The 24,506-nt window shown below is 51.7% G+C and overlaps 3 protein-coding genes across 3 annotated transcripts; 2 read left to right on the plus strand and 1 right to left on the minus strand.

Moving 5' to 3' along the window:
• Positions 1-2,017: 2,017 nt before the first annotated feature.
• Positions 2,018-4,676, plus strand: D7B24_000462 (uncharacterized protein; the record flags this gene model as incomplete). The annotated part of the gene is made up of 3 exons (XM_028634718.1): positions 2,018-2,768; positions 2,817-2,909; positions 4,597-4,676. 3 exons carry the CDS (start codon positions 2,018-2,020, stop codon positions 4,674-4,676), a joined length of 924 nt encoding a protein of 307 aa, XP_028492604.1.
• A 16,457-nt stretch (positions 4,677-21,133) lies between these two features.
• Positions 21,134-22,210, minus strand: D7B24_000463 (uncharacterized protein; the record flags this gene model as incomplete). Its single annotated transcript, XM_028634719.1, has 4 exons — positions 21,134-21,497; positions 21,942-22,005; positions 22,097-22,109; positions 22,160-22,210. 4 exons carry the CDS (start codon positions 22,208-22,210, stop codon positions 21,134-21,136), a joined length of 492 nt encoding a protein of 163 aa, XP_028492605.1.
• A 1,437-nt stretch (positions 22,211-23,647) lies between these two features.
• On the plus strand, positions 23,648-23,947 carry D7B24_000464 (uncharacterized protein; the record flags this gene model as incomplete). Its single annotated transcript, XM_028634720.1, has 1 exon — positions 23,648-23,947. One exon carries the CDS (start codon positions 23,648-23,650, stop codon positions 23,945-23,947), a length of 300 nt encoding a protein of 99 aa, XP_028492606.1.
• Between the last annotated feature and the right edge of the window lie 559 nt (positions 23,948-24,506).

Here is a 24,506-nt window from a genome sequence, read left to right on the forward strand (position 1 = left end):
GTTAATAAGGATAGAGCTTATTTATTTTCATTTATTAGGAGGCGAGACCTTGATAGCCTCGCGCCTAACTAAGCGATAACTCACCTAATATTAATATACTACTAGGCGGCTGCATAACAGCCTTTAGAGTCTTTAGACATTTCATTCCGCAAAAGGTTCTTACTGACGAGCTTGATCACATAGGTCATGGCGTTACTTGAAGGCGTTCTGTGAATGAGTGAATCTATAGCGTTTCTCGGCATATAGATACCTAACTACCTGCTTTCCTGCATTAAACTTACTCCTTACTTCGTTTCATCCTCCCTCTCACCCTCCTTCATAATATCATCCAGGTTACTGTCAGCATCACCCTCCTTCATCGTATCAGTATAGTAATAGCATCAAAATATACGGGTGCTTACCGAAGGAGGTAGCGATAGGGGCGGATTAGGAGGGGGAGGAGACTTCTGCTTTTCCTGCTCTATAGTCATAACCTTGCTTAACTCTTAGGTGTCGAATATTTCAGGTTTTACTGCGCATACGCAAATATTACGGAGAGTGATAAAGAGGAATAACCAGTGAATGTTTAGGAGGTTATACAAGAAATGAATCTCGAGCAGGGAGATTACTCTTATATGTAAATTGGAGTGTTGCCTTCACTGGCTTGACGATATCCATCGAACGAACTGTTCAACCAGTTAATTGGTTATGTAAGTGCCCTAAAGAACCGTGGATCTGCCAGTCTTGCAGATTATCCTAGTCGCTTTCACCTTGCATAGGTCACGGCCTACACCAGCCAGCTGATATCATGCACGCTGTCCAAGTTGTCGTGTCTGCGGATTGAGTTTTATCATTGCGGTGGCTCGGTTGCTATATGACTCCCTATCCTGACCCCCGAAAAGCAATGGACATCTTCAAGCGGGCCATGACCACGTTGGTGGCCTGGCATGCAGGCCATCGTCTTACAGGCCAAGAAGATATGCAGAATGCTTGTCAACTGCAGCACCGGTGGACCGGACTAAGTAAGCATCTCCATTGGCAACACGGATCCTGAAAGCCTCGAGTATATGCCACCAACTTGATGGTCCGTAGCACGCTGGACGAAGCCTTACTCTTAAATGCGGCGTGCACAGCCTTCATACACCGTAGGCGATATCCCTTTCTCGCACAGTTTGAGCCGTCTGCGAGATAACCTCGTTCTCAATATCAATATAGAGAGGCAGGTTAATTTACCCAATAGCTTTGAGCTCGATAATAGGGGATGCAACTGGTGACAGTACCCAGAGTAAGACAGCCACCTACATTTCTATTAAACAAAAGGGGAGTGGTGACTGACGGGGTGTAAATTGGCTGTTGTATTGCATAATAATTCAGACTAGGCTGCACCTGCCACGAGCTATTCAACAGAGTATGTCGGGCACCTGTGAAGCACTGCCCCGATAAGAGCATCGGCAAGCACGATGCACCTGTCGTTAGTGGACTATTAGTAAGCAGGTGCCACTAAATTGGATCTCACTTCCCGCACATGTGCCTCAATGACACCTCCCAGGTGTCACCACGGGATTGAACAAAGTGGATTGATTGTTGTTAAGGTACAAAAGGAGACTTCCAGAAGTCCAAACGAAGGTAATTGGTCAGATCCAGCATCGGTAAGGAGTCTTACCGGGGCGATAACGACAGAACAAATGCATCAAATGAGGACTCCACATTTGGGATGAAAGTACTTCTGGGCACAGAACAGAACCTTGCCTGATCGGCAACACCAGGCTCGTAGCAGGTGCAGCCTAGGCGGAATTCTTATGCAATACAACAACCGATCTTCACCCATAACACCTGCCTTAGGGCCACCTTCCCACCCGCCTTCCCACCCGTCTTCCCACCCGCTTTCCTACTCGCTTTCCCAATCGCCTTTCCAATCGCCTTCCTTCTCGCCTTCCTTCTCGCCTTCCTTCTCGCCTTCCTTCTCGCCTTCCCACCCGCTTTCTCACCCGCCTTCCCATCCACCTCTCCAGCCTTTGCACCGTTTTCCCCGCTTCTCATGCCGAAGACGTCATCGCAAGACCATCCTCAACAATGGGGACTCGAGGATTACGCCCTTTTTGGCCTGTTCGATTCGACGGACAAAGTCGAGGAAAAGCATAAGGCTGTTGCTCGTTTCATAGCCATCCGGAAGTTTTTCGAACAAGAAGAGTATCGTCTCGGCCGCTTGAGCACTAATATATTCAATAAGAAGCGAGACACGAAAGTCAAGCTGTTTACGCAGAACCTGGCACAATTGCTGAGCCCAGATGATGATCTTCTGCATCCGCTCTTGACTAAGCCAGAAAACACGATTGAGAAGATAGTCCTTGCATTATCCGCGTTGACTGAACCCCACCGCGTTGATCTACAGATATACGGCTTGGTGGACTTCTTCTTCGTATGGTTCAATCACCATCCAACGTTCAAAATTCCCGCCGATGGTCTCAACAACTACATTGAGCTTATGGATGCAGCCTGCGAAATCGTTAGGACAGACAGGTCAAAAGCGTTACACGATAAAATGGGATCCATCGCGGCATACAAGAACTATAAATTCAAGAAAGACCGTGAGGCTCAAGAAGAAAAGGAAAGGCCTCGAAAAAAGCCAAAGCACGATCATAACGAGACCTTATTTGAATACCGTGCTATCGAAAAGCCCGCGTCTCTATTCCTCGAGCCGCGCAGCAAGCCTTTGATACTCAACGAGGAAAACTTGACACCATCCATCAAGCACGATCTCGAGCAGGTACCTAATGTCCACCCCAAATGTCAGACGTCACTTCTCCAGTACCTCTACAATGCTAATATTAGTCTAGCGAACGTTTTCTTGCTGGGCGAGCCGCTGCTTTCTCGGGTCCACGAGACGCTGGGTGGCAGGAGTCCGCTGGCTCAAGGGTTGATGGCGTCTGGTCAGTTGATTTGGGAAACAAGAACTGACCGTGACATGGATCAACAATTTGCTGGAAAAGCAGACAGAGCCGATCATGAGCGAAACAACCGGCGTACGGGTTGCGTCACAGCGATTGTCCCACACGAAGAAAACAGCGACATCACCTTCCACTTCAGAGTTGGGTCCAAGGCGGGTTGGCAAATGGTTGAGCATATGGATTTCCATCGACAGACAGAATAATTGTAAACAGTAGCACCTATTTCATGAGACGGAAGCTTTCCCCATTGAACACCATGACCCTTTCACCCTGAGTAACCCTCTCGTCACTGGCTACTTGTCCGTTCCATCGTGGTTCATCGCCGTCCTTGGGATAAATCCTGATGATCGCTGCTTTCCCCGAAATAGACGTTTGATCTGTGACTTCCAAGTATATTACTCCTTTCAGATCCTCAGCTATTCCACGAATGGCATCCTCCCCAGCCATGATTTCGACTCTTGAGTGCGCGTGGTGATTGGGATGCCGGGTGCCTGCGCGCAAACGTATTAGCCTTGGTCAGACAGCGAGCTTGATAGCGTCAGATATGACCTTGATTATGCAGCGGCTTGACGTATTCGCACAGGTCTTGCAGTGTTGGCTGCCGAACTTCGAGATATGATCTTTGCTCGCGCTGTCCCAGTTGAGAGCATTAGGAGGGGTAGCATGACCTTGTGGGGATGCGGGACTTCATGGTCTGTGTTCCTATGAGCTTTGGGCAGCAATGCCTTGGTGTCGGGAGATTTTCGGAACAGTGTTCATTAAGAAGTTCAAGCATGATAAACAAAATCTTGACGCACGAAAGTCGTGTGCTGAAGACTACTACGATCGCGTCCTACTCTCGTCAAGGCAGGCAGCATTGCGCTGCACCAGTGTCGAAGATTACTCGACGACTACCCCACATTGGGGTTCACCGTATAAACCTTTCTCCGCTCTACGGCTGAGTCAGATCGTGCCACTTGTGTTGCTTCTGAGGGCTCCCTCCCTGCCCCTTTGAAGCGCCCGAAATTTCGAAAGCGAGTGGGATCTCCGCTTTACAACAATATCGAATCAGAGGCCACCGCCTCCGATTTGTTACGTAGACCTGTGCTCTCTTCTTAAAACACGCCGACACGCCGTTGATTACCTGAGCGCAGAGAACTATCCCCAGTTTGCGCTTCAGCTTTTGCTCGTGTCGAGAGGCGACAGGCATGGACAGCCTCTTCCATGACTCAAGCATCGCGCCTCCCTCCACCGCCAGTCGGGTGTTGCTGGTCGTCGACCATTTGGCCGAACTCCCCTTATGAGTACTACGATCAAGCCGCGAAGAGGTCACAGCAGGATTCCATGGTTGTGAACTGTCGAACCTGATGGGCTGAGGTCCACCCTGACGCGGGTCTCGGCAAGTGGAGCCTGCTGGCCAACCTCATTTCTCAGTCACCCGCTTAAGCCGATGCTGCCCCCTTTTATTCACTCCCTGAACAACAGGCGCTACGTGTTCACAGCCCAGTCGCGACGACAGGGCACTTGGAGTCTGTGTCCCTCGCGGTGCATAACACGTGCAGACGCGACGTATGCACGGAGGCTTTCCGTCTCCTGTAGCGGGCCAGGTGCACGGAAGGTGGGGGTGCTCTAAATCGACGTCTGCCGCCAAAGACCCTCATGGCTCGGTTGAGGACTGACCCCACAGCAGACATATCGGCCGACGATGTCACGTGGTACGAGTCACGGGTCAGGGCGGCTGGCAATCCGCAGATCGGTTATGAACAATGAACTAAATGCGACATCCACTCAAGCTTCATCCCATTCCCCACGCCGTCCCACCCCCGGGATTGGTTGCGAAGAGATCCTGAATGGAACTCCTGAAAAGCCGTCATGCCCGTAAGACGCGTAAGAGAGGCATACCGGTTCATGACCATATAGCTCTTGAGAATTGACAAGCTCCTCCCCATCTCTCCACGCATCAGGGCTGCAACCTCCATGGAAGGCACCGCTAGTGGCTGGTTGATTGGCTTCTCCCTCAAGGTAGATACTACTGCCATCGCCAAATGACTGGCATGGATCATTGAAGCTGAAAGCATTTGGGGTGTTCGGATGAAAGTAGGGTAGGGGCTTCGAAAGGGGCTGGTTTGGTACGACAGGCAGCTGGGTGTTCGCATGCGCGTGTGCAGGTCCTGGCAAATTGTTGTATTTAGCGTCTGAAACGACATCTTTGTTGCTCGGAAGGATTGGCGAGTGGTGCCGAAGACGATGTAGTTTCCTTTTATCGATATTAGAAGATTTCTTCGCTCTTACAGTATAGCATTGTCATACTTACAGGACATCATTTCTAGTGAATATAAAACCACAGTCAGAACACCTAAACCCTGTAGCTCTGTTTACATGACGGTTCTTGTGACGATTCCTACCATCGATGTTAAACACCTTACCACGATCCCATGGAAATATCACACTTACAGTTGATGGCTTGTGTGAAATGTTTTGTTGCACTGTTTACACGCGTATGTCGGTGCCCCTTCGTGATTCTTCACGTGATCGTTCCTGTCGCTGTTATTAGACGACTCGTCGTCCCGATCCCACAGTAAAGTAAAGCACACTTACAGCACCCACTTCTTTCTAAATCTTTGTACGCAGCCTTCAGTTGGACATGGAAACATGCTTGTTTTGTGCATTTTTGCATGAGCACTCCTGTTGCCAAAGTTCAACGACGTATCCAGTCAGCAGTATTGTGGCAGTATCGCACTCACAGAGCCTCTATGGAAGCAAAGGCCTCCCCGCAGTCCTTGCCAGGGCATGATATGTTCCCCGACGACATTATATTATTGGGGGTTAATTCCACGAAAGAGGTGGGCAAGGATAAAACAGGTAAGTTAAAGAGGGCCTGGAAGTAATCGCGACGCCGAGAAGCAAGGGAGAGGATATCGGGAAGAAGACTGGATACAGACGTTCAGGGTAGCGACGCGAGCTTTAAGAATACCGCGCAGCGAACGCGATAGCCCACCAAGGGGGGCCGCTGCACGTAGGTTGCTAGGCGGGCTGTTAGAACCGCCAGCACCTCACAATCTGCACACGTACAGACCCGACAGTGACACACCCCACCGGGGCGTAATGATCAAGTTCCGCGGCGAGCTGAGTTGCCAAACGGCCAATCTCAGCAACCCCAGTCCTTCGCACTCGTCACCGGTCGAGCACAGGCCTTTCTGAGAGCGAACGGCTCCGGCACTAGCTGCAGGATGCAGCAACCCATGCCTGTCCTGTCAGAGATGGTGCATCGGAACCTGGCATGCAGGGGTCTCGGTCCCGCGGATCAGATCAACTCCAAAATTGGGGTCAACTCGATCACTGTCCTAATCGATCAAGACCCACTCCAACACAATGGAAGAAGAAAGACCTGCTCAGGCGTGAGCGTGGCAAGAACCTCCACGGAGCAGTCTCGGTCGCCTGCCCGCTCATCATTGCCCAGTCGGTGAATATTTGGCACCAAGGCAACAATTCTTAGCTACTAATCGGATGGCAAAGCCAGATTTATCTGTGGGTTCATTTCAAGGTCATAGATGCGCAATGGAACCCCTTGAATACAATGTTCTCTCTCCTTCTCTTTCCAGTGCCTCATCGAATGCCGGTCAGCATACGTGGGTCTTTCTGTGAGTAGACCACTGTGGAGAAATGTCAACGACAGGGGCAAAAATGCCCTGGAGTTTGCAAAGGGCGATCTCAAATTCACACAAGGTTGAAGTACCACCAGGGTCAGAGCACAGCCAACCTTACGGCAGCTAGTACCTTGCTGCTTTGTTGCACCAATTCCCCACTGTGGGGAGTCAGGAACGTCTGCGCGGGATCCCGTCCCGGACCTGGAACTGCACATGGTCGATCACACGCTAACACCCTTGTGCTTGTTAGGTATGGAGGCGATGTCGTACCAAGAACTTATCGGCGCCGATGGAGCGACCATCTTGCAAGAGGCAGTGCAAATCCGCAATTAGGTGCTCGCACTCGACCAATCTAACAAAGCGCATTGGCCCCTGGCTAATTATCCCTGAGCTCAGGACTCGGAAGTCTTGGGTTGACTGGACGCGTACCGTGAATAAAAAGCCACACTAGACGCCTGTTTTCCTCTTTCGACAAACCTGTCTCTTCTGCCACCTTGAGTAGACTTACTGCTCCCATGGGGGTCATTATATTGTATAGGATCACCGAGGTATGTCAGTGGTACGCTCAGACGGGTCATTGCTGACACTTACTCTATCTAGGTGGATGGTGAATTGACCGAAGTATGTGTTGAGTTCATCTCCATGCCGCTCGTCCCTTGCCATTTGGATGATGAGACCTCCGCCACCGGCTCTCCCACGCAGTACTTTTCCACTGGGTATTGGCTTCGTCGTATGAGAAATTTGATGAGACGTCTATGGCATCATTCAACAGACAGATAGGTTGGTCTCTTACACTCTTTGGCCGGCGGGGAGATCTGGACTGAAGTTAGCCATCATTGGTATAGCAAGACATCCAACAAGGCTCCGGCACTGGCCGACTCTATCACCATCACGCCATAATCGCCCGGCCCAGAACTCTTGAGTGATTGAAGTAAAGCCAACTCCTGCCCCTTGTGATGAAAGGTACTGACAGTGACGCAGGAACAATGGCGGGGCAAGCGACGAGACTGCTGTACAGTCATCGACTTCCTCGTGTAGCTACTCGTGATCGACAATTCCCTCTCCGTTCCACGATGGCCCTCGTTTTGGCCCACCACCACCAGCACATAATTCCCTCCAGCTACACCTGCGTCCACGAGTCGAGTGCCCCCCACAGTGCCACAACAGCGGCCGCTATGACTGCCCCGTAGGTCATCACCTGCTTCTCTCCCTCCCAGACTCTAGCGTTGGCCGATAGGTGGCCCGCCATCACACGCATCGGTGGTGTCTTTGTGTCATGCTACGTGATCGTGTGCAGCGCGCTCCGACACAGTGGGCAAGGCCCGCAGGCACGGCGGGTCGCACTTGTGGGGCTGGAGAGCGTCGCGACTGGCAACGCGTCCTACAGGCGCGTCTCACTACGGGCTGCGAATCGGGTGGAAGTCGGCTCTCCGATGCGGCTCCGCAGTGGCTCGGCCCTGTTTCAACGACGACGCTTGCCGATGCACTCGCAAACGTCGGGGGTGCCGAGTGCTGCCCGCTGCACTATCTCCGAGAGAGAAACAGCAGAGCGTGTGCTTGGCATGAGACAGGACAGTTACATCTCAGGTGGTGCTGGGTTATGGCGGAATGGATGCGAGGCGAAAAAGCACTCAGCCGGTGCTGTGGAAGCTGTCGGCGTTATCTCCTTGGTACCGCCATGTCGCACAATGGGCTGTAGGTGGGCCACGGAGCGCTTGACATCCGTCTCTATGCCGCATCACTGGAGGCAAGGACCTGGCGAGGAAACGTCCCTCGCTAACTGCTGTACAATTCAAACCTGAGAAAATGACGAAAGGACACGTCAGCCATATCGGCCCCCTCTTCGAAGCTTGCGAAAATGATGATGCCTGTTCATTCCCTCGCGACTCCTCAATTGGACGTCTATCTCGCAGGGTGATAGTGTTGAAAATCGTCTTCCCGTTGTCTGTGAAATATAAATGAGCAGTCGCTTGTTGACCAACACTCAGCCAAAGGCGGCTTCAGAAGACCCTCGAAGATCGCGTTAGTCATTGGCACCTGTGATGAGCTCGAAGAAGAAATCGTTGATTTGAAGCAGAAGGCTTGTGTTGAGCCCTTGCCAGAGAAGGTAACCGTTCCAAAATCGGGCCGGGCCGTCAGGTAGAGGCTGTTGCTGGAGGGAAGAACATTGGATCGAATTCTGTGTATCCGTTGCGGGATACTCGCGGGAGAGAAGACAATCAAGGGCAATGCGGATCTTCATCATGAGGAGAGATTTCATCTATGAAGTTGAGGTTTGTTTTCGAGAAATCAAGAAGATGCAGACGTAAGACTATGTTGGTGTATGTCGTAGGTTCACCGAGTGAACATCGCGCATGCCGGGAAGTGGATGGACCCCCAACTTGGAATAAACCACGCCTGCCAGTTTTCTCTTTCACCGAAAGCAACAGCCGCCAACCCTGTCGCCAAGAGCAAGGGTGTCAGTGAGTGGCGAATCTGTCGCGACGCAGTAAAATGTCAAGTGTGGATCTCGAATGCTGCACTCGGTCACAGGACTTCGACGGCCACTTGAGTGCGACTGGCGGATGATGCCTTGCAAGACCGTACTCATGTCCAACATGTCAGGTCAGCCTCACAGTCGGCGGCACCCAAGACAGGCGTCAATTGAGCCCACAGCCTCCCCTTCCCAGTCACATGGAATGGGGATCAAAAGGAGAGGCGCAGACCTGCCTCTGAAGGACAACGACGCTATCAATACCTGCCTAATGCCATACGGAACAACTGCTCGAGGACCTTGCACTTGCCTAACGGCCAGATGAACGCGGTTGGTGAACTGGGTGATCTCGCACTCCATCGCCTTGGTGAGCAAGTCTGTCGGTGAGTCATGAAGAAGTGCTGTGGCGGCTTTGACCCTGGAGCAAGAAAACGGCCCGCCCATATGCGACCATATCACCTCTGACTATCTTCCAACACATTCCAACACATAATGAGGCTGTCCAACCGGCCGACAGGCTGACGTTCGCGACTGTTCCCTGCGAAGCAATTGCCTCGCCGCAGCGACTAGCCTCCTCAACTGCAACCAGCGTCGTGTTTCTGTTGGCTGCCGCATGACTTGCAGAGCAGGCATGCCGCTGTTGCTTTGGCTTGAACGGCCCCTAGACATCAGGGGTGCATCGCGCTTCGCGTCACACTGCGTGACGCCGTCGTCCCGGCATCGCAAAAGGTCGGTGAGGCCCGAATGAGCTGGAGGAACTGAGAGTGAGTCATTACGAATACTGGACATGATCATCAGGTAACTTCCAACATCTATCCGCCCTGGAATGGCCTGATGTCTCGGGACGGGTGCAATATGCAGCCAGGGACCGGTCGCACTGAGCATCAGTGTGCAAACGATGTGATGCAGCCCCCCTCGCCGGCAACGCAACCACCCTAAGTAAAGCGTACCACGCAGGGCGTCAGTCGGCTACTGACGTGTTTGATGGAATTCAAGCCGGCCCCCATAGTAGGGATGCTGTACGCGTGCATGGTCAAGCTTTGTCACAGGAGTCGAGAAGATCGCAGCCACAACTAGCCTGAACACTTCAACGCCGTGCGTTGGCACACAGGCCGCTTCGACGCGACCACCCTCCAAAGTGGCCCAGCTCGCCGATAGTCACTGGTGGTGTTCTGCCCGATACGACAAGGGGGCAAATGGCTAGATGAGGCCAGCAGTGGTGTTTTGACTGCCCCCAATGGTGATCCTTACTTCATGTATATAAACACAGTAAGACCGTACCTTCCAGCAGTCAACAGCACAACTCTCAAAAAAAAACCATTACACTTCAATACTCAACATGTTCAACCTTACAGTTCTCTCAGCATGGATCGGGAACGCGACTGCGGTTGCTCTTCAACCTCCAACAAACATCACATTGTACGAGTCTCTGCCTGATGCCAACCGATACATTGTGAGCATTGCCAACGCTATCTCGCTCGGGCTTTGGGCCGCATACATGACCGCGTCGAGCGCCCTCCGATCGTCCGCTGGATCCGATTTTTACTTCCTCCTACCTGACCACTTGAAGCGTTCCCTACTTCCGTTTCTCCTACTCGGCTTTCCCCCTCGTCTCATGGCGCTTGTTCTCTTTGCTCCGTCCATCTGGCGATGGTGGGATGACCTCATGCTTAGCCTCTTGAGAACCATGGCATATCGCGTCATCATCCCCCCCAACGACACCCAGACGAGCAGCGCCGTGGTTGCTTGGTCTATCAAATGCCACTTGCGTAAAAACAGGGCTTTATTGGTATCCAACCTAAGCAATCCAACGAAACAACTTGGATGCATTGGGCATGACTTCATCCCACTGCATGGTCGGAGGACACGGTTCATACATGAGGGAGTTTTGGGTTATATTGTAAACGACGGCGAAATCATCGCACTCACGTTTGATCCGGACTATCTTCCTCGACTTCTTCGCTTCGTGGCCCAGAATTGGAGCGAACCAGGCCATCTGAGAGTTGTGTCGCCCGGTCCAACACCAAACAACGCAGGTATATCTTGGCATGAAAGAAAGCCACGACCGGTCCAAAGCCTCGATTCGTTATTCATCGACGACAAAGACGAGTTGGTGGCCGACTGTCTCCGCTTTTTCGAACCTTCCTCCCAGGCACGTCGTACCGGCCGCGGCAAGTTACCTTATATGGGCATGCTACTTTACGGACGCCCGGGAACGGGAAAGTCGTCTTTTGCTCTTGCTGTAGCTCAGCACTTAGGTGTGCCCATCTATCGCCCCGGAAGTCTCTCTACATACGACGACCAGACCTTTCGCAGCCTCATGAGTGCTATTCAACAAAAATGTGTCATTCTCCTGGAAGACATCGATACGGCTGATGTCACTCGCTCACGGAACGAGGCGAATACATCGGGTTCCAAAGTCGATAAAGCTTGCCTGGGTACCATACTTGAAGAGTTGGATTCACTCAACGTGGAAGGAGGAGCCATGGTTATGATGACAACAAACCACATGGAAAAACTCGACCCTGCATTGATACGCGCTGGGAGAGTCCATCGTCGTGTCGAATTCCAGTTGGCATCCAGGGAGACAGCTGCAGCCTTGTTCCGAAACGAGTTCAAGGATGAAATGGCAGAGCACGATCTTGATCAGGCCGCGAAAAAGTTCGCTGCACAGATACCTGATCGGAGATTCTCTCCTGCACAGATCGATGAGTTCCTTCACGGCAAGGAGAAAGACCTCGAAGGGGCTCTCGAAGGCGTGTCTGGTTGGGTCAAGTCCACTGAGGCGGCTGATCTGCAGGACAGCGTGGTGGGGTCGCCGTCAGAGAGCGATGGGCCGTAGGGGGTTCATTCTGCTATTTTCATCTTATTGAAGCGGTCATCTCTGTTCGTTTGAGATCGTACATTCCAGGCTCACGACGAAGGGTTAGATACCTGGTTGGAGGTGACATAAATAGGCGGACTAGAGTGGCTGTTGGTTTTCTTTGTCATTCTTTGACTTGTTATTCGTGATCCATAAAATGCCAGTGAGGTCTTCTGTTCTAACCCTTTGTCAAAGAACACATGACACCAATAGTCCTGTGAAAATGTTGTTATATTCATTTGAAACCTCCAGACAGCAAACAGCGTTAAACCCATTGCACGCTTAACCAGGTTCGTACTAAAGCCATCTCCGGCGATACCTCAGGACGAGTCAGAGACAGTGTACGTAGCGACAGAGCCCAATCAGAGCAGGGACTCACAAGTTCCAGCTCGGTCTTACTTCTAAAGCTTAATATGTTGAAACCCAGTCTGATAAAGACGGAACCATCACGACGTCTGCGTAGTATTTTTATTCCTCTGCAAGTTCGAGGTCGGCGGGGATCTTTGCGAAGAGAGGTATATCGGATACATGATCGCAGAGGAGAAAACAATCAATATGGCTGCGTACTCTGCTGTCGTTATAATTCGTTGAGTTGATCTCGTCGCACAATCCGTCGAGTTCCCTGCCTGCGGTGGTCGGACTAGGCCACAGTGATCTCAGCTCTTACTGGTCTTCTCACCACCTTCGTTTGCTATAACACGCCAAAACCAGTTGGTGTCCGAAGATGCTTGGAAAACATCGACATGGTCATGTTGAATTTGTTCCTCGCTTCCAAGGTTCGGCGTCTGTACGTTCATCGGGATATCGCGGGTGAACTATTCGATGAGGGAAGAGTCCTCTTGGACATTCATCTCCGCGTCGTGATAGGTCACTGTGGTGAGCAGGTTTGGACTGGGAATATTACTTGAAGGGAAATGGTTCAGGCTAGGCAAACTCCCTGTTATGTGGTGTGGTGATCCCGACACGCTTTGAGAAGCATACTTGACATCGTGGCCCGAATCTGGAGGCCCGTCTCTCAGAGGTTCGCATGCTTTGGTACTCTGTCTTGAACTGGCTTTCTGCTTTCTTCGGGCGTTCTTGCCCCCAAGTCGCTTACGGGTTCTCTTTTCTACGCCTGTGTTACTTTGCACATTCGCATCTTGGCGAATGGAATATTACCTCTGTAGTGATACTTTTGGCTTCTCAAATCGGGCACTATTCGGAGCACGAAATCCCCAGCAGTTGAAGTGATGAGACTGCGCCGACCATCTTCCGCATCGACGAAGCTGGGGATCCCTTGGATCAAATCATTGGAAGAGGCTGTCCCCATGCCGAGAATCGTGTCTACGGTGAATGAGGACACGCAAAGGGACTGGGTGGCATGGTCCAAATCAGCAAGGGCTGTTTTTCAGGTCTCCCGAGTGCGGTGGTGCTGCATGCCCCGTGTGAACCTCTTCGTTGTAAAAAGACCCAGTGTTGATGTCAATGCACACAGGATGGAGAACTGCTGCTGCAAGTTGATGATAAGGCTCTTAAGTTCTTCTGGATCGGTGGCTTTGCCAATGAAGTTGGCATGTTCGTCCATGATGCCGGTCGAGTGGGTGCAATGCTCGAGAAAGGGGTGCTGGCCAGCACGCTCGAAAAGTTGGTTTTGGCGAGCACTCTTGTTTGTAAGGGCACGGCCTAGCTCAATGTGTATTAAGGGGCAGCATGGATATGGCTTACTAAAAGGGATAAGCCTATATGATTTGTGGCGCTGATACATCGAAGGAGCGACGTTCGCCTTGATCCTAGTAGGCGAGCATGACTGCCGCGCGCATACAAGCCTGACGAGGAAGGATGGTGACCCAATCACAAAGGGCTGAGTCAAAGACACTGGGCGGTATTGGAGATTTTCAGGACAGAAACAAAGAACCGAGGGGCCGGAAAACAGGGGCCCGGTGGCAGCTGCATGTTCTATTGCAGGTTTTCAATCAGTGAACGTCCGGCCTGCACTTCCTCCTACTAACCCGCTTCCAGGTCCACGACGATATCTCAACAGCTTCCTTACAATCAAACATACTCGACTATCCAATAGACAGCGGCCGGAGGTACCATGCTCTTCACCGAGGAAGTAAGTGCAACTCACTTGGAATCTGTAGCTCCACCGTCTTGATTGATAGAAAGGCCACACGTGTCAGGCCACTAGAGGATGCATACAGCAACATCAGGCTGTCGCTTGTGTTCGCTGCAAACCAGGCCGTCGCAATGAAATTAAGGGAGAGTCGGACGGAGAAGGCGATCCCCTTGAGCTGCGCGCCGTACGGGCTTGACAGGCTGATCACATGTGGCGGGGTAGCTGCGTCATTTGGCACGAGTACGCATAAGAGAGAGGCAAACACGGAGGTGGAGGGGCCCCCGACAAGGCGAAGGCGGGTCGGCTAGGACGCTGGTCTCACTGTTGTTATCCGGCGGCGGCTGGGACCGTGCGTTGGACTGGACACGTTGGGTGGCAAGGGTGGCTTGTTCACCGCACAGCCGCTAGAGTAAGTAATATGTCTGGTCGCTGAGAATATGATTGCCCCTAACCGTTCTGTTCCCTACAAAACCAACCTCACACATGATGCACTCGGCATCATGTCGAGCATCGACACCAAACTGAAAGCCCTGGAGTATGATGTGCAACAGATTCGGAACGCACTTCGTTCGGCCGATACACATTCTAGCCATGCCAATCGCAGAGGTCCTCGCCGTTCAATCCGGCTTCAGGATTCTAAAGCGACACCATCCTTGCTCGAAGAAGTCCCTCATAAAGCTTAGTTGTCGGGTCAAACATGGTTGCTCTTGGGTCGGTGGTTGCGATGCAAAAAGATGCGACGAGCAAACGGATCACCGGATGTTTAGTGAGCCGTACCGAGGAGTCAGACGCAGGCCTGGAAGTAATCAGCGTCCTATACGAATCCAATCGTGAACGTTTACCCCCGCTAGTACCGGGCCAGTACGAAAATTTATTGTGCAAGCCGCGGCAGTATCTAAGGCTCCCTGCTGGGTAGCATGCTAAGTGGCCTTGTAGCGGGTTCTTACAATGAACAACGTGAGACTCAATACTGATGAGCAGAACCATGTAAAGCTCTGGTGAGGCCTCAGATTTTTTTGAGCATTCCAAATCTGTCCCTCGGGCGAGCAACGTCCTGTCTCGGTTCGTCTGTATTACCGCTCTTGTCCAGTGTACCATTTTCTGTTGCTCAAGGTTCCTCAGGGACGCTCAGTGATGCTCAGGATTCACACCCTCTCGAGCAGCTCCCTCCGTCCAGCCCCTCCGTCTACCCTGATCATCCCCGATGCTCGATATTTTTCTGTCAACTTGACGCAACCCGGCCGTAGCCCCTTGACCCGAAGCCTCTCATATCGCCCATCAAGGTAGGCTCGTCAGCCTCTCTGCACTCGAGCTATATCGGTCATGTCTTCTCAGTAGACCGAAATGCACGTCCGTCCTCTCGGGTCAAATAGAATTTCGACAGATCTCTCCTTTATCTACCGCGAGCTCCCGCTCCCTCTCTCTCGCACGGCGCTCTGCCTTTTCAAAACCTCAGTGGAAAACCTCGACGACTCGCACAAGACGGAAGAGCCTGGCGCAGTCGAGGCGGACGAGAAGTCTCGACGGTGGAGCTCCAGGAAGGACGCTGGGCTTGCAACTTCGATGGAAAAACAGCTTCGCAAGGAAGACACCAAGTAAACCGACCCGTATACGCCAAGCTGTAGGTAGATTGCATCGTGAGTAGTTGCTCGCATTTGAACCTCCCACCCGATCCAACTTGTGTGTATTGTCACCCCTGCAGAAGGTCACATTGGTTGGGCACATTGAAATGTAGAATTGCACCTATCGGTCGATTCTCATCGGCTACCGAATCATGATAGGAAATGCCCCGGATCGGCCCCAGAGGTGTTCCCTCATGTCCGCTTCCGGTGCAGCCGTAAGCAACCTACAACCATCAATCACGTCCTCATTTTCTTCGTCTCTTTGCTCTGCGACCTCTTTCCCTTCCTGATCCATTGTCCACGTCCAGTACCGAATACCCGATTTCTGACCGACATACGTGTGGCACGGCGTCCAATCCTCTTCGAACCAGACGTGTGCGAGTTGCCATCCAGTTACCTGCGTCTTAATAGTAGACCTGTCGAGCAGGCGAAGCTTGAAGGTATTGCCGGCCTTCTCGTCGACCACAACGTACGTGTCCCTTTCCATGTCGACGAAAACGGGCTCTTGGTTCTCTGCTGCGCCAGCCTGGCTGCTTCCGCTAGCAATAGTCATCAACGCAGTGGCCGCAGCAAGGCTGTCGTATGCAGTTTGGTTCAGGGGAGTGGACACGCTGTTTTCCGAGACCTCAGCCCAATGCTCTATAAACTCGGCCAAGTAGCAATATGCGATTGCCGTAATCTCTCTCAGGTCTTCTGACGGGGGCCATATCTCATCCTTCCTATTCGCCTTTTTCACCGAGTCGGGTTTCTCTGGATGATGCGTCGCACTGACGTACGTCCAGTCGGCCATTGATCGCACGTAGCCATGGCTGGCTACGTGCGTGCCACTTTCGACTTGATTTTGATCCTTATAGCACAGGGTGGCATGTGGACCCTTCGGGTCCTTTTGATATTTGCCATGGATCTTTGTTGTGTTGTGAATGTCGGACCTGGATATTGTGGTCTAGTATCAGTGTTTTGTTCTTTGGAGGTATGTCCCTGGTGAATTTCCTGGGAACTGGTGACATGAGGGTCATCTATATCTTACCTGATGAGGATCTCCTTCGGAAACAGCTTTCTGTCTCTGGCCCAGGCCCGACTGATCCACGATCACACTCACTCCAGAACCTGGAGTCGACTCGACTGCCCTGGAGGCGATTGTAGAGAGCACATATCGAAGGCGATCATTTAGAGATCACGACCTACTTTAGGTTCTTCGCGAAGGACCACTACCAAGCTGTCTGATGGAAGCCCAATGTGACGTCTCGCTGTGCGGGCGCCTTTTCAACTTTGTGAGCCAAAGTGCTCTATCCCGCATCCCAAGTTCAAGGATTCAATGGGAGACAGTCTTTCTGTGGGCGCCGGCGCTGGCGATGGCGAAGGAGAGGTGGCGACAACTATCACCCCTTCAGCAGGTGCTGACTCCTCTCTTGCAGATTGTTGTTGTTGCACCTCTGGTGTCTGTTCTGGGGAAACCATCCCTTCTGTCGTGTTCGTTATGTGTGTTCGATCATCCTTCCTTTGTTGGCGTTCTTCGCGAAATCGTGGTTGGTCGAAGAGATCCAACGTCGGTAGGTCGAATTCGTAAATGTCTGTGGCGTTGCCCAGGGGGTCAACGTCGTTGGTAATGGGCAGATCCAGAGTGCTAAAGAGCTCCTGGGTTACTGCTGGTTCCGGGGACTGCGCATCTTTGTAGACCGTCGATTCGTCGAAGGTGACGTCTCGAGTGCGGAGCACTTTCTTTAACTGGGGCACCCAAATCCTGTAGATGTTGGTGCTGTCGTATCCGCAGAGGTAGCCAATGTGACTTCTCGGGTCTAGTTTCCTCCTTCCGTTGCTCCTTGTCAGCGCAGCAGTCGTCATCGGGTACGCCTTACAACCGTATCTGCGAAGATGAGAGATGGATGGCGTCTCTGCCGTCATGCCCGACTGCGTTGCGTTCTTCCAACTGTTGAACAAACCTAACGGGGTTTTCCAGCCATTCCTCTCTCTGGGAGTGAGGTTGTGGACATATGCAGAAGCCTGCACAATCTCTGGCCACAGCTCTGTTGGAAGACCTGAGGAGTTCTGCAGGACCCTTGCCCTTGCAAGAAGCACTCCTCCGTTGCGTTCTGCGGTTCCGTTCTGTTGAGGGGCGTATGAGGCTGATCTTTCCAGCAGGATTCCTCGACCTTCGCACCACTCCTCCATCTGCGTGCGTAGAGCGGTGTCAACATCAACCCTGATGACCTTGAGCACTGCCTTATGTACCTGAAAAACAGTTCCCAAAGGTGCGATCCACCACCCTCAGCGCTGCAAGACGCAAACTACGTGTGGAAAGACGACTACCAGATAATGTTGGAAAACTCTCGAAGGAAGTTGACATAGCACTACCCGGCAAGCACACTCGAGAACTGTACGACAACCTTTCCTGGATGGATGCTAGCATGCTGGCCCAGCTCAGGACAGGCATGGCGAGACTGAACGCTTCACTGTTCCGAATTAGGGCAGTACCTTCAGCCCAATGCGCATGCGGACGAGCGAGAGAGACGGTGGAGCACTTTCTCCTCCGATGCACACGATGGGCAACACAACGCGCCGAGACACTCATGCGCCCTGGCACACAAAGAGACAACATCTCCTTCCAATTGGGAGGTAAGACGACATCAGATGCTGATGATTGGAAGCCGGAAATGAAAGCATTCCGAGCTACGATTCGCTTTGCGAAGGCCACGGGCCGACTGGAGAACGTGTGATCCCTTGCGGGGGCCCAACACACCGAAATCCCCCTTCTTCTACTAACCGAACTTAACACCCACACCTCGTGTCAATAACAGTAAGAGCCGCTTCAGTCGCCGTAGATAGGACTCTGAACACTTGAAGAATAGCCTTCAAGCAGCTTGCCAATACAATCTAAACCCCACGAGAAACCGGCGGCAAGACAGAAGACGAGAAAGCAAGTGCGGAAAGATGACCTATTATGGGCTTGGGAGATTTGGACAGATTAGAGGAAGCGACCGTGTACAATAGCAAACAGTGCCTTATTGGCTCTAGGTCACCAGGCGTAATAAACGTGTGTGTGTGTGTGTGTAGATGAAGTTGGTAGGATGGCTTGATGGCGTTCTGCACACTAGGAATGTCATCACACAGCCTAGTTATGACGAAAGCAATGGATCTAATACCGGCCGCCCTTGTCTTGTATTTCGGACAAAATGCTCAACAGACTGATGATTCGTATCTGCTCTAGGAGAAGCAAGGACGTTGCGTGCTGGATTTTACATTTCGTTATCAAGTAAAATACGCCGGCAATGAAGGCATACGAGACTTCAGACCTTAATGTGTAAAGAAAATCCTTTCGTTAGTCTCCTTATTCTGACGACACCAGAGCCTTCCATCCCACGTGAAAACTGAGGAGACCAGATGAAAGCATAATAACCCTGGCGGCAGGAGGTGCCTCCCTTGAGGATCGCTTCGTACTTGCAGCCCTCTAGAAACCTTTTCTCGGCCTTGCTATGAGCCTCTTCGTCTAGAAGCATCACACCATTACCGTGCGCCCCATCTGAATGCCGTCGCCAGTCCGCAAAGTCGTCTACAATTGTCGTGTTCCCGGTCCGCTTACATTCCGGACATTCGAAGGACTTCTTCCATCTAGAGTCTTTCTCGTGAGTGCTGTAATGGATGTATAGTCCTTTTGATCTGAAATTTCGATCGCAAAAGAAACAATGAGCGATCCTAGTCGATCCAGATGGGAAGGGGGTTCCAGGTGACGACAAGTCAGATACCACATTTGGAGCGTCTCGTTCGTCGTGGTGAACATGGATATGGGCACTCCAATGCGAAATTCCTTCAATGATACTTGGAGGCCAACCCAGCCTTCAACATTCAGGGCATTCAAAAGGCCTTGCAAACGAGCCATCACGCACGTGAGCCTTCATGTGACGAGTAAGGTTCGGGCGGCGGGCATATGACCCGCAGCCTAAAAGACACCAGCATGTAGAGGCCGATGCCCTGAATCGCGGCGGGGGCTCAGTAGTTGATAGAAGACCTGAAGAATCGTCGAGTTTTGGCGTTTCAGTGTGTTGGAGAGCCTCGTTGGCCAAATGAACCACGTCGGCCGGAAGGTGGCGAAGGTATGCAACGAGTAAACTGGAATAAGTCTCCCATATAGTTGTAGCCAGAGTTTGCGCTTCTGAGAAGTGTTTGAAAACAGAGCTGATAGCCGTAGTACCTAGAATCGGGTAGGATTCTTCTTGAACAAACGTGATCTGGTCCTTCGGGTGGGGCCTTGTGTCGCTGCTTCCAAGGGCCTGTTGCCTGTCAACCTGGTCAAAGTACGTCTTGCGTTTCAACGCCTTTGATTGCTTCTCCAAAAAACGACGAATATAGGTAGCTCGGCTTTGTAACTATTCACGCCAGCCGAATGGTTGATCATGACCGTCGGTTGCTAAGCTAGTGCTGATCGTGCGCAGGTCTTGCCGCTGTTCAAACGCTGCCTTTTCCTCGTTCGTTAGAGTCATGGGAGCATGGCCGTCAACTCTCAGCGAGGCGTTACAAAGAAGTCGGAAAAGAGATTCGTCATCGCCAGCTAATAACCCAAGGGCGAAGTTCGGCAGCTGACCTCGAAGGTGATTAGGCAGATAGCTTTTTCCGAACACCTCAGACGAGTTTTCGAAGACGAAGTTACGCACAGCGGGGGTAAGCATACCTTGAAATTATCAGCTTTTGTCTCGTGTACTCTCGGAATCACGATTGGGCAGTCACTTGCCGTCTAACCGCCCAGCGCTGCCAATGCGCATGGCGTACGGGCGAGGCGGGTCGCGGCACCCTAGAGCCCAGGTGCAGAGGCTCCAAATCTCCCACATACGGTTATACGACATGTTGAAGATAAGATTTTGTTTTATACCTTGCTTCCAGTGAATTGGAAGGTACTTCAGTTCGCCAAGCGTTGGGCTAGGGAGAAGTGCGTTGAGAGACTCGAAGCCAACATCAAACGAATCATCCTTGATAGCCTTTGCACTTATCAGACTCAAGACACAGACGATGCAAATGTAACTGAGAACGATATCCTGATGTGGGATGATGAGGTGTTTGTGTGCATAAAAGCCTGGATTGGATAAATTTTAAATACGTACCGATCATCTTGGCTTCGTTTGAGAGCATTCACGTTAACTTTATTGTGTATTATCGTAATTGTGGCAACTAGCCGTTCCGAATTTCCGGTGGGATCCGCTACATTAGCTAGTTCTATTTGCTCGTATCGAATTTCTGTTAGAGCGCCGGGTCTGAATGCACCTATACTGGCAAGAAGGATCATGAAATGAAATGTCAGACGTTCTGTGGGTTTACAGGTCACCACCTCTGGCCTGGCCCATAGCACAGAAAGAATTGCAAGAGCATCTTCGCCAGTGACTTCTTGCTTGTGAAACATTTGGCCACGTGAAAGCCCAAGTTCGTTTGCAAGGTCTTCTCGAATCCACTGTGACCTTGCCCGCAGGCGCGTATTAGCGCTGGCTCTGAGGAAGAGATTAGGATCTCGTGTTCAGCGGGAGATGTTAAGTAGTAAAGATAGTCAGACCTTCGACACTTTCCACACAGAGCCGCTACCTTGCGAGGTATCAGTGAACTTAAGCGAGTAGGAAGAGGTCTTCTCGGGCTCCTCGCGTCGCTTGATTTGTAAGAAGCCACTGTCGAAGTCGCGTACCAAGGCTTTCCAGAGTTCGGTGACAGTGATTGCAGACTCAACTTCTCGGACCCATTCGTACTCCTCGGGGCCCAGAGATGGGCGCAGCTGCATCGAAGTTTTTACATGGTGTCGTAAGAAAGCCCTGAACTTGTCTTCTGCGGAGGGTCGGTTTGCACAGAGGTCCAGCACAATTGTCTCCGGATCAGATGCTGCGCTAGGTCCAACTTTACTGAGAACTATTTTGCAAAACCTTGTAAATCAATTCAAAAGTTAGCATGTCCTCAAATGAATAAGCCCCGATCCTCAAGGTCAAAGCAGTCCTACATGTTCCAGAGCCGGCGGGCATACTTCCTGTACGCCTCCGCCTTTCGGTGTACTTTACGAGAATCTTCGATAGGGTCAGAAGCACATCCTTCCAAGTATTGAAGGGTATCGTCATGGCTCTGTTCGACGAACTCGTCCAGCCAAACGCGGCCACCGGCAAATCGCCAAGGTTCCGCGGGTATTGAGATCGCTGACATCGTTCTGCAAGGTAAAAGGTTCAGCGCGTCCGGATGCCGCTAATAACGGAACAAAAGAGCGATTATTGGAAGGTCTAGGTGTATCGATGTGTGATGGTTATATTACGGCGAAGAAATGAAGATGAGAAGAGGGGGAAAGGGTGAGAGAAGTGACGGCGGCGACGGCTGCGCACTTCCCACCTCCCCAGACCCTGCCCATGCTGAGTACACAGGGGCATTCTCCAGACTTCAAAATCCCTGATTGAAAGATTCAAGTTGCAGTAGTCATTTTTCGAGATTCGGGGTCCTGGATGCGAGATGGGGGGGTTAAGTAGGCAAAGTCGCATACGAACGGGCTGGGACTAGGCGCCGTTAAAGTGGGGGCCTAAACGATTCGTTAACGGTAGGTGACCTGAATCTTAATATTGCCCCCCGAATAAAGCTTAGTTCTCGGGTCAACCATCGTGGTTCTTGGGTTGGTGGTTGCCATCCACAAAGCTGCGACGAGTAAACGGTTCGCCGGATAATTGAGGAGCCGTGCCGACCGTTCAGGGCAGTCCTTGACGGGGGCGGTTCAGATTTCAACCCCCTTTTGTTGCGGGGCGGAATGGCTAAGCCAATCATATCCAGTGAGTAAAGTGAGGCTTCATTGCCAGCCAGTCATATGTCTGATCAAGTAGACCCCCCTTTCCTTGAAAGGTGAGATCTATTTTGGGCAACTCGCATTCCAGCTTCCAGGCTGCCAGAACCGATCGGAGGTTTCCTGTTGTCCGATTTGACGAATCCTGGGAGAAACCGACTTTGATTGGGCCGCAAGCTAAACTGGTTAAGCCGGTCCTTTGTAGCGGTACATCATGGTATGTACCCGTCCAAGGTATTCATCCACTTTTGAGTAGCGGCGCGTGGTAGTACTGGCTGGTATAACTTACTTGCAGAGAGGTACTGACTACTTGATCGTTTCTGGACTCGTTCTTGTACTGATGAACCACATCCCAGCTAATTGAATACGGGTTTCTACGTTCTGTTTACTGGTAAGCCCCACCTTAATCATTGATTGAACCCGGCGTTGACTGGTCGAGCGCATCGTCCCACCTGACGACGGTTTTCGGCTTCTGCCATACCGATTCCTCATGAGCTCTTCATTAGTGTACTTTTCCCGCTTACGGCATTCAGAGCTTAAGAAAGTGTCGCAGGACCATCAGGTGTGGTCAAGGTTGAAGTACGTGGGCACGACCTTAGTCGTGCTCCACTTTACTTCGTCATTTGGTCCGTAGAGGCGGACTTTTTCGATAAGCATCTTATCGGGATTCACATAAGACGCGTCGTGGATCGCGTTCTGTACCTAGAATTAGACAAGTCAATCAACCACAGACGCCTCAACGAGGCTATTGGCTACTGCAATGTCAGCTATGCAATATCTTGTTTTGCTATGCGATACGCGACAGCGGCAAATACCGAAGGGATAGGGGGTGGCGAGTTCGACACCTTCCCTTAGCTTCCATCGTATCGTGCTCAAACGCAACTTTCTCCTTGCACGCCGGCATTAGCAAGTCTATATCGCGCTAGGCAAGTCGTTCTTTCTTGGCCGTACAGCTAACCGGAAGGGATTTCTACTCGAACAGTCGCCATGAATCCTGACCGCAAGCTGTTGCCTTCCAAAACAAGCCCCGTGGTAGACGCCAGTCCGCAATCGCAGGCTACGGAGGAATCATCTCCTCATTCTATCACACGGCCTAAGAGGCGTGGCCCTCTGACTATAGCCGCATGCTTTGAGTGTCGTCGCAAGCGAACCAAATGCGATGGTCGTCGACCTGTCTGCTCAAGATGCGCGGCCATTACTTCTCAACCTACAGCCACATGTGCGTATGGCATTGAGCCGAACGTTACTCGTAACGCCGCCATGAAGAAGCAAAACGCCGAGCTCTGCCAGCGTGTCTATCTTCTCGAGGAATTCTTTCATCTACTGACTCTGCGCTCAGACTACGAGTGCAAGGAAATCATTCATCGAATGCGGGAGGTAAACTTGGGCAATGCCCTCGATCACCAGTTCGAGTTCGTCAAGAGTGGTCATCTGCACACCGACCCGATCGCAGATCCCATCGACGACGGTCCCGAAGAGCCAACCCAGGAAGCGGCTGACAGCATTGTCCTGCCTGGAGCCTCGATCGATGAGGCGACTGTGCTTCTGAAAGATCTGTAAGCCGTTGTCGTGGATCCAGTTTGCCCATTCCGTTGTGGTTGACTAGCGCGCCGCAGTTTTGCTTCTATGGCACAGCTTGACCTATTTTCAAGAGCTTCGGTTCTATCTGAACTCAGATTCCGCACGTATGAGCTTGAAGCCGAAGACTGGCCTAACGATGTGTGCCTAAGCGCTGAGCAATTGGCCTTTGCGGGGATAGAACAGTCATCAACTTCAGAACATTTAGCCCAGTTGACTGCCAGCTGCGGTGGCGGCAACCCATGTTAAGGCCTGCCAACAACGGGACAGATGCTTGAAAGGTCACATCGAAAAAACTTTCAGCACGAACCACCGGCTCGAGGGGAATATTACTCAGTGCAAGGGGCCCAAATTGCGAAGATCTACAACGCACAAGATGTAAATTGGTACATAATCGCATTTGCCTCGTCGTCGAGGACAAGTTCGGACATGTCAAGACTGCTAAAGCTCCCGAGGACTTGAAGACCAATCAGCGCTTCAAGGTTGTTAGCCGCGATGTAGGAGGAGAGCTCCGCAATGAACCCCTGGCCGTGCGAGTCCC

The sequence above is a fragment of the Verticillium nonalfalfae genome (assembly GCF_003724135.2).
Source record: "Verticillium nonalfalfae strain VnAa140/NRRL 66861 chromosome Unknown scaffold_104, whole genome shotgun sequence".
Taxonomy (NCBI): domain Eukaryota; kingdom Fungi; phylum Ascomycota; class Sordariomycetes; order Glomerellales; family Plectosphaerellaceae; genus Verticillium; species Verticillium nonalfalfae.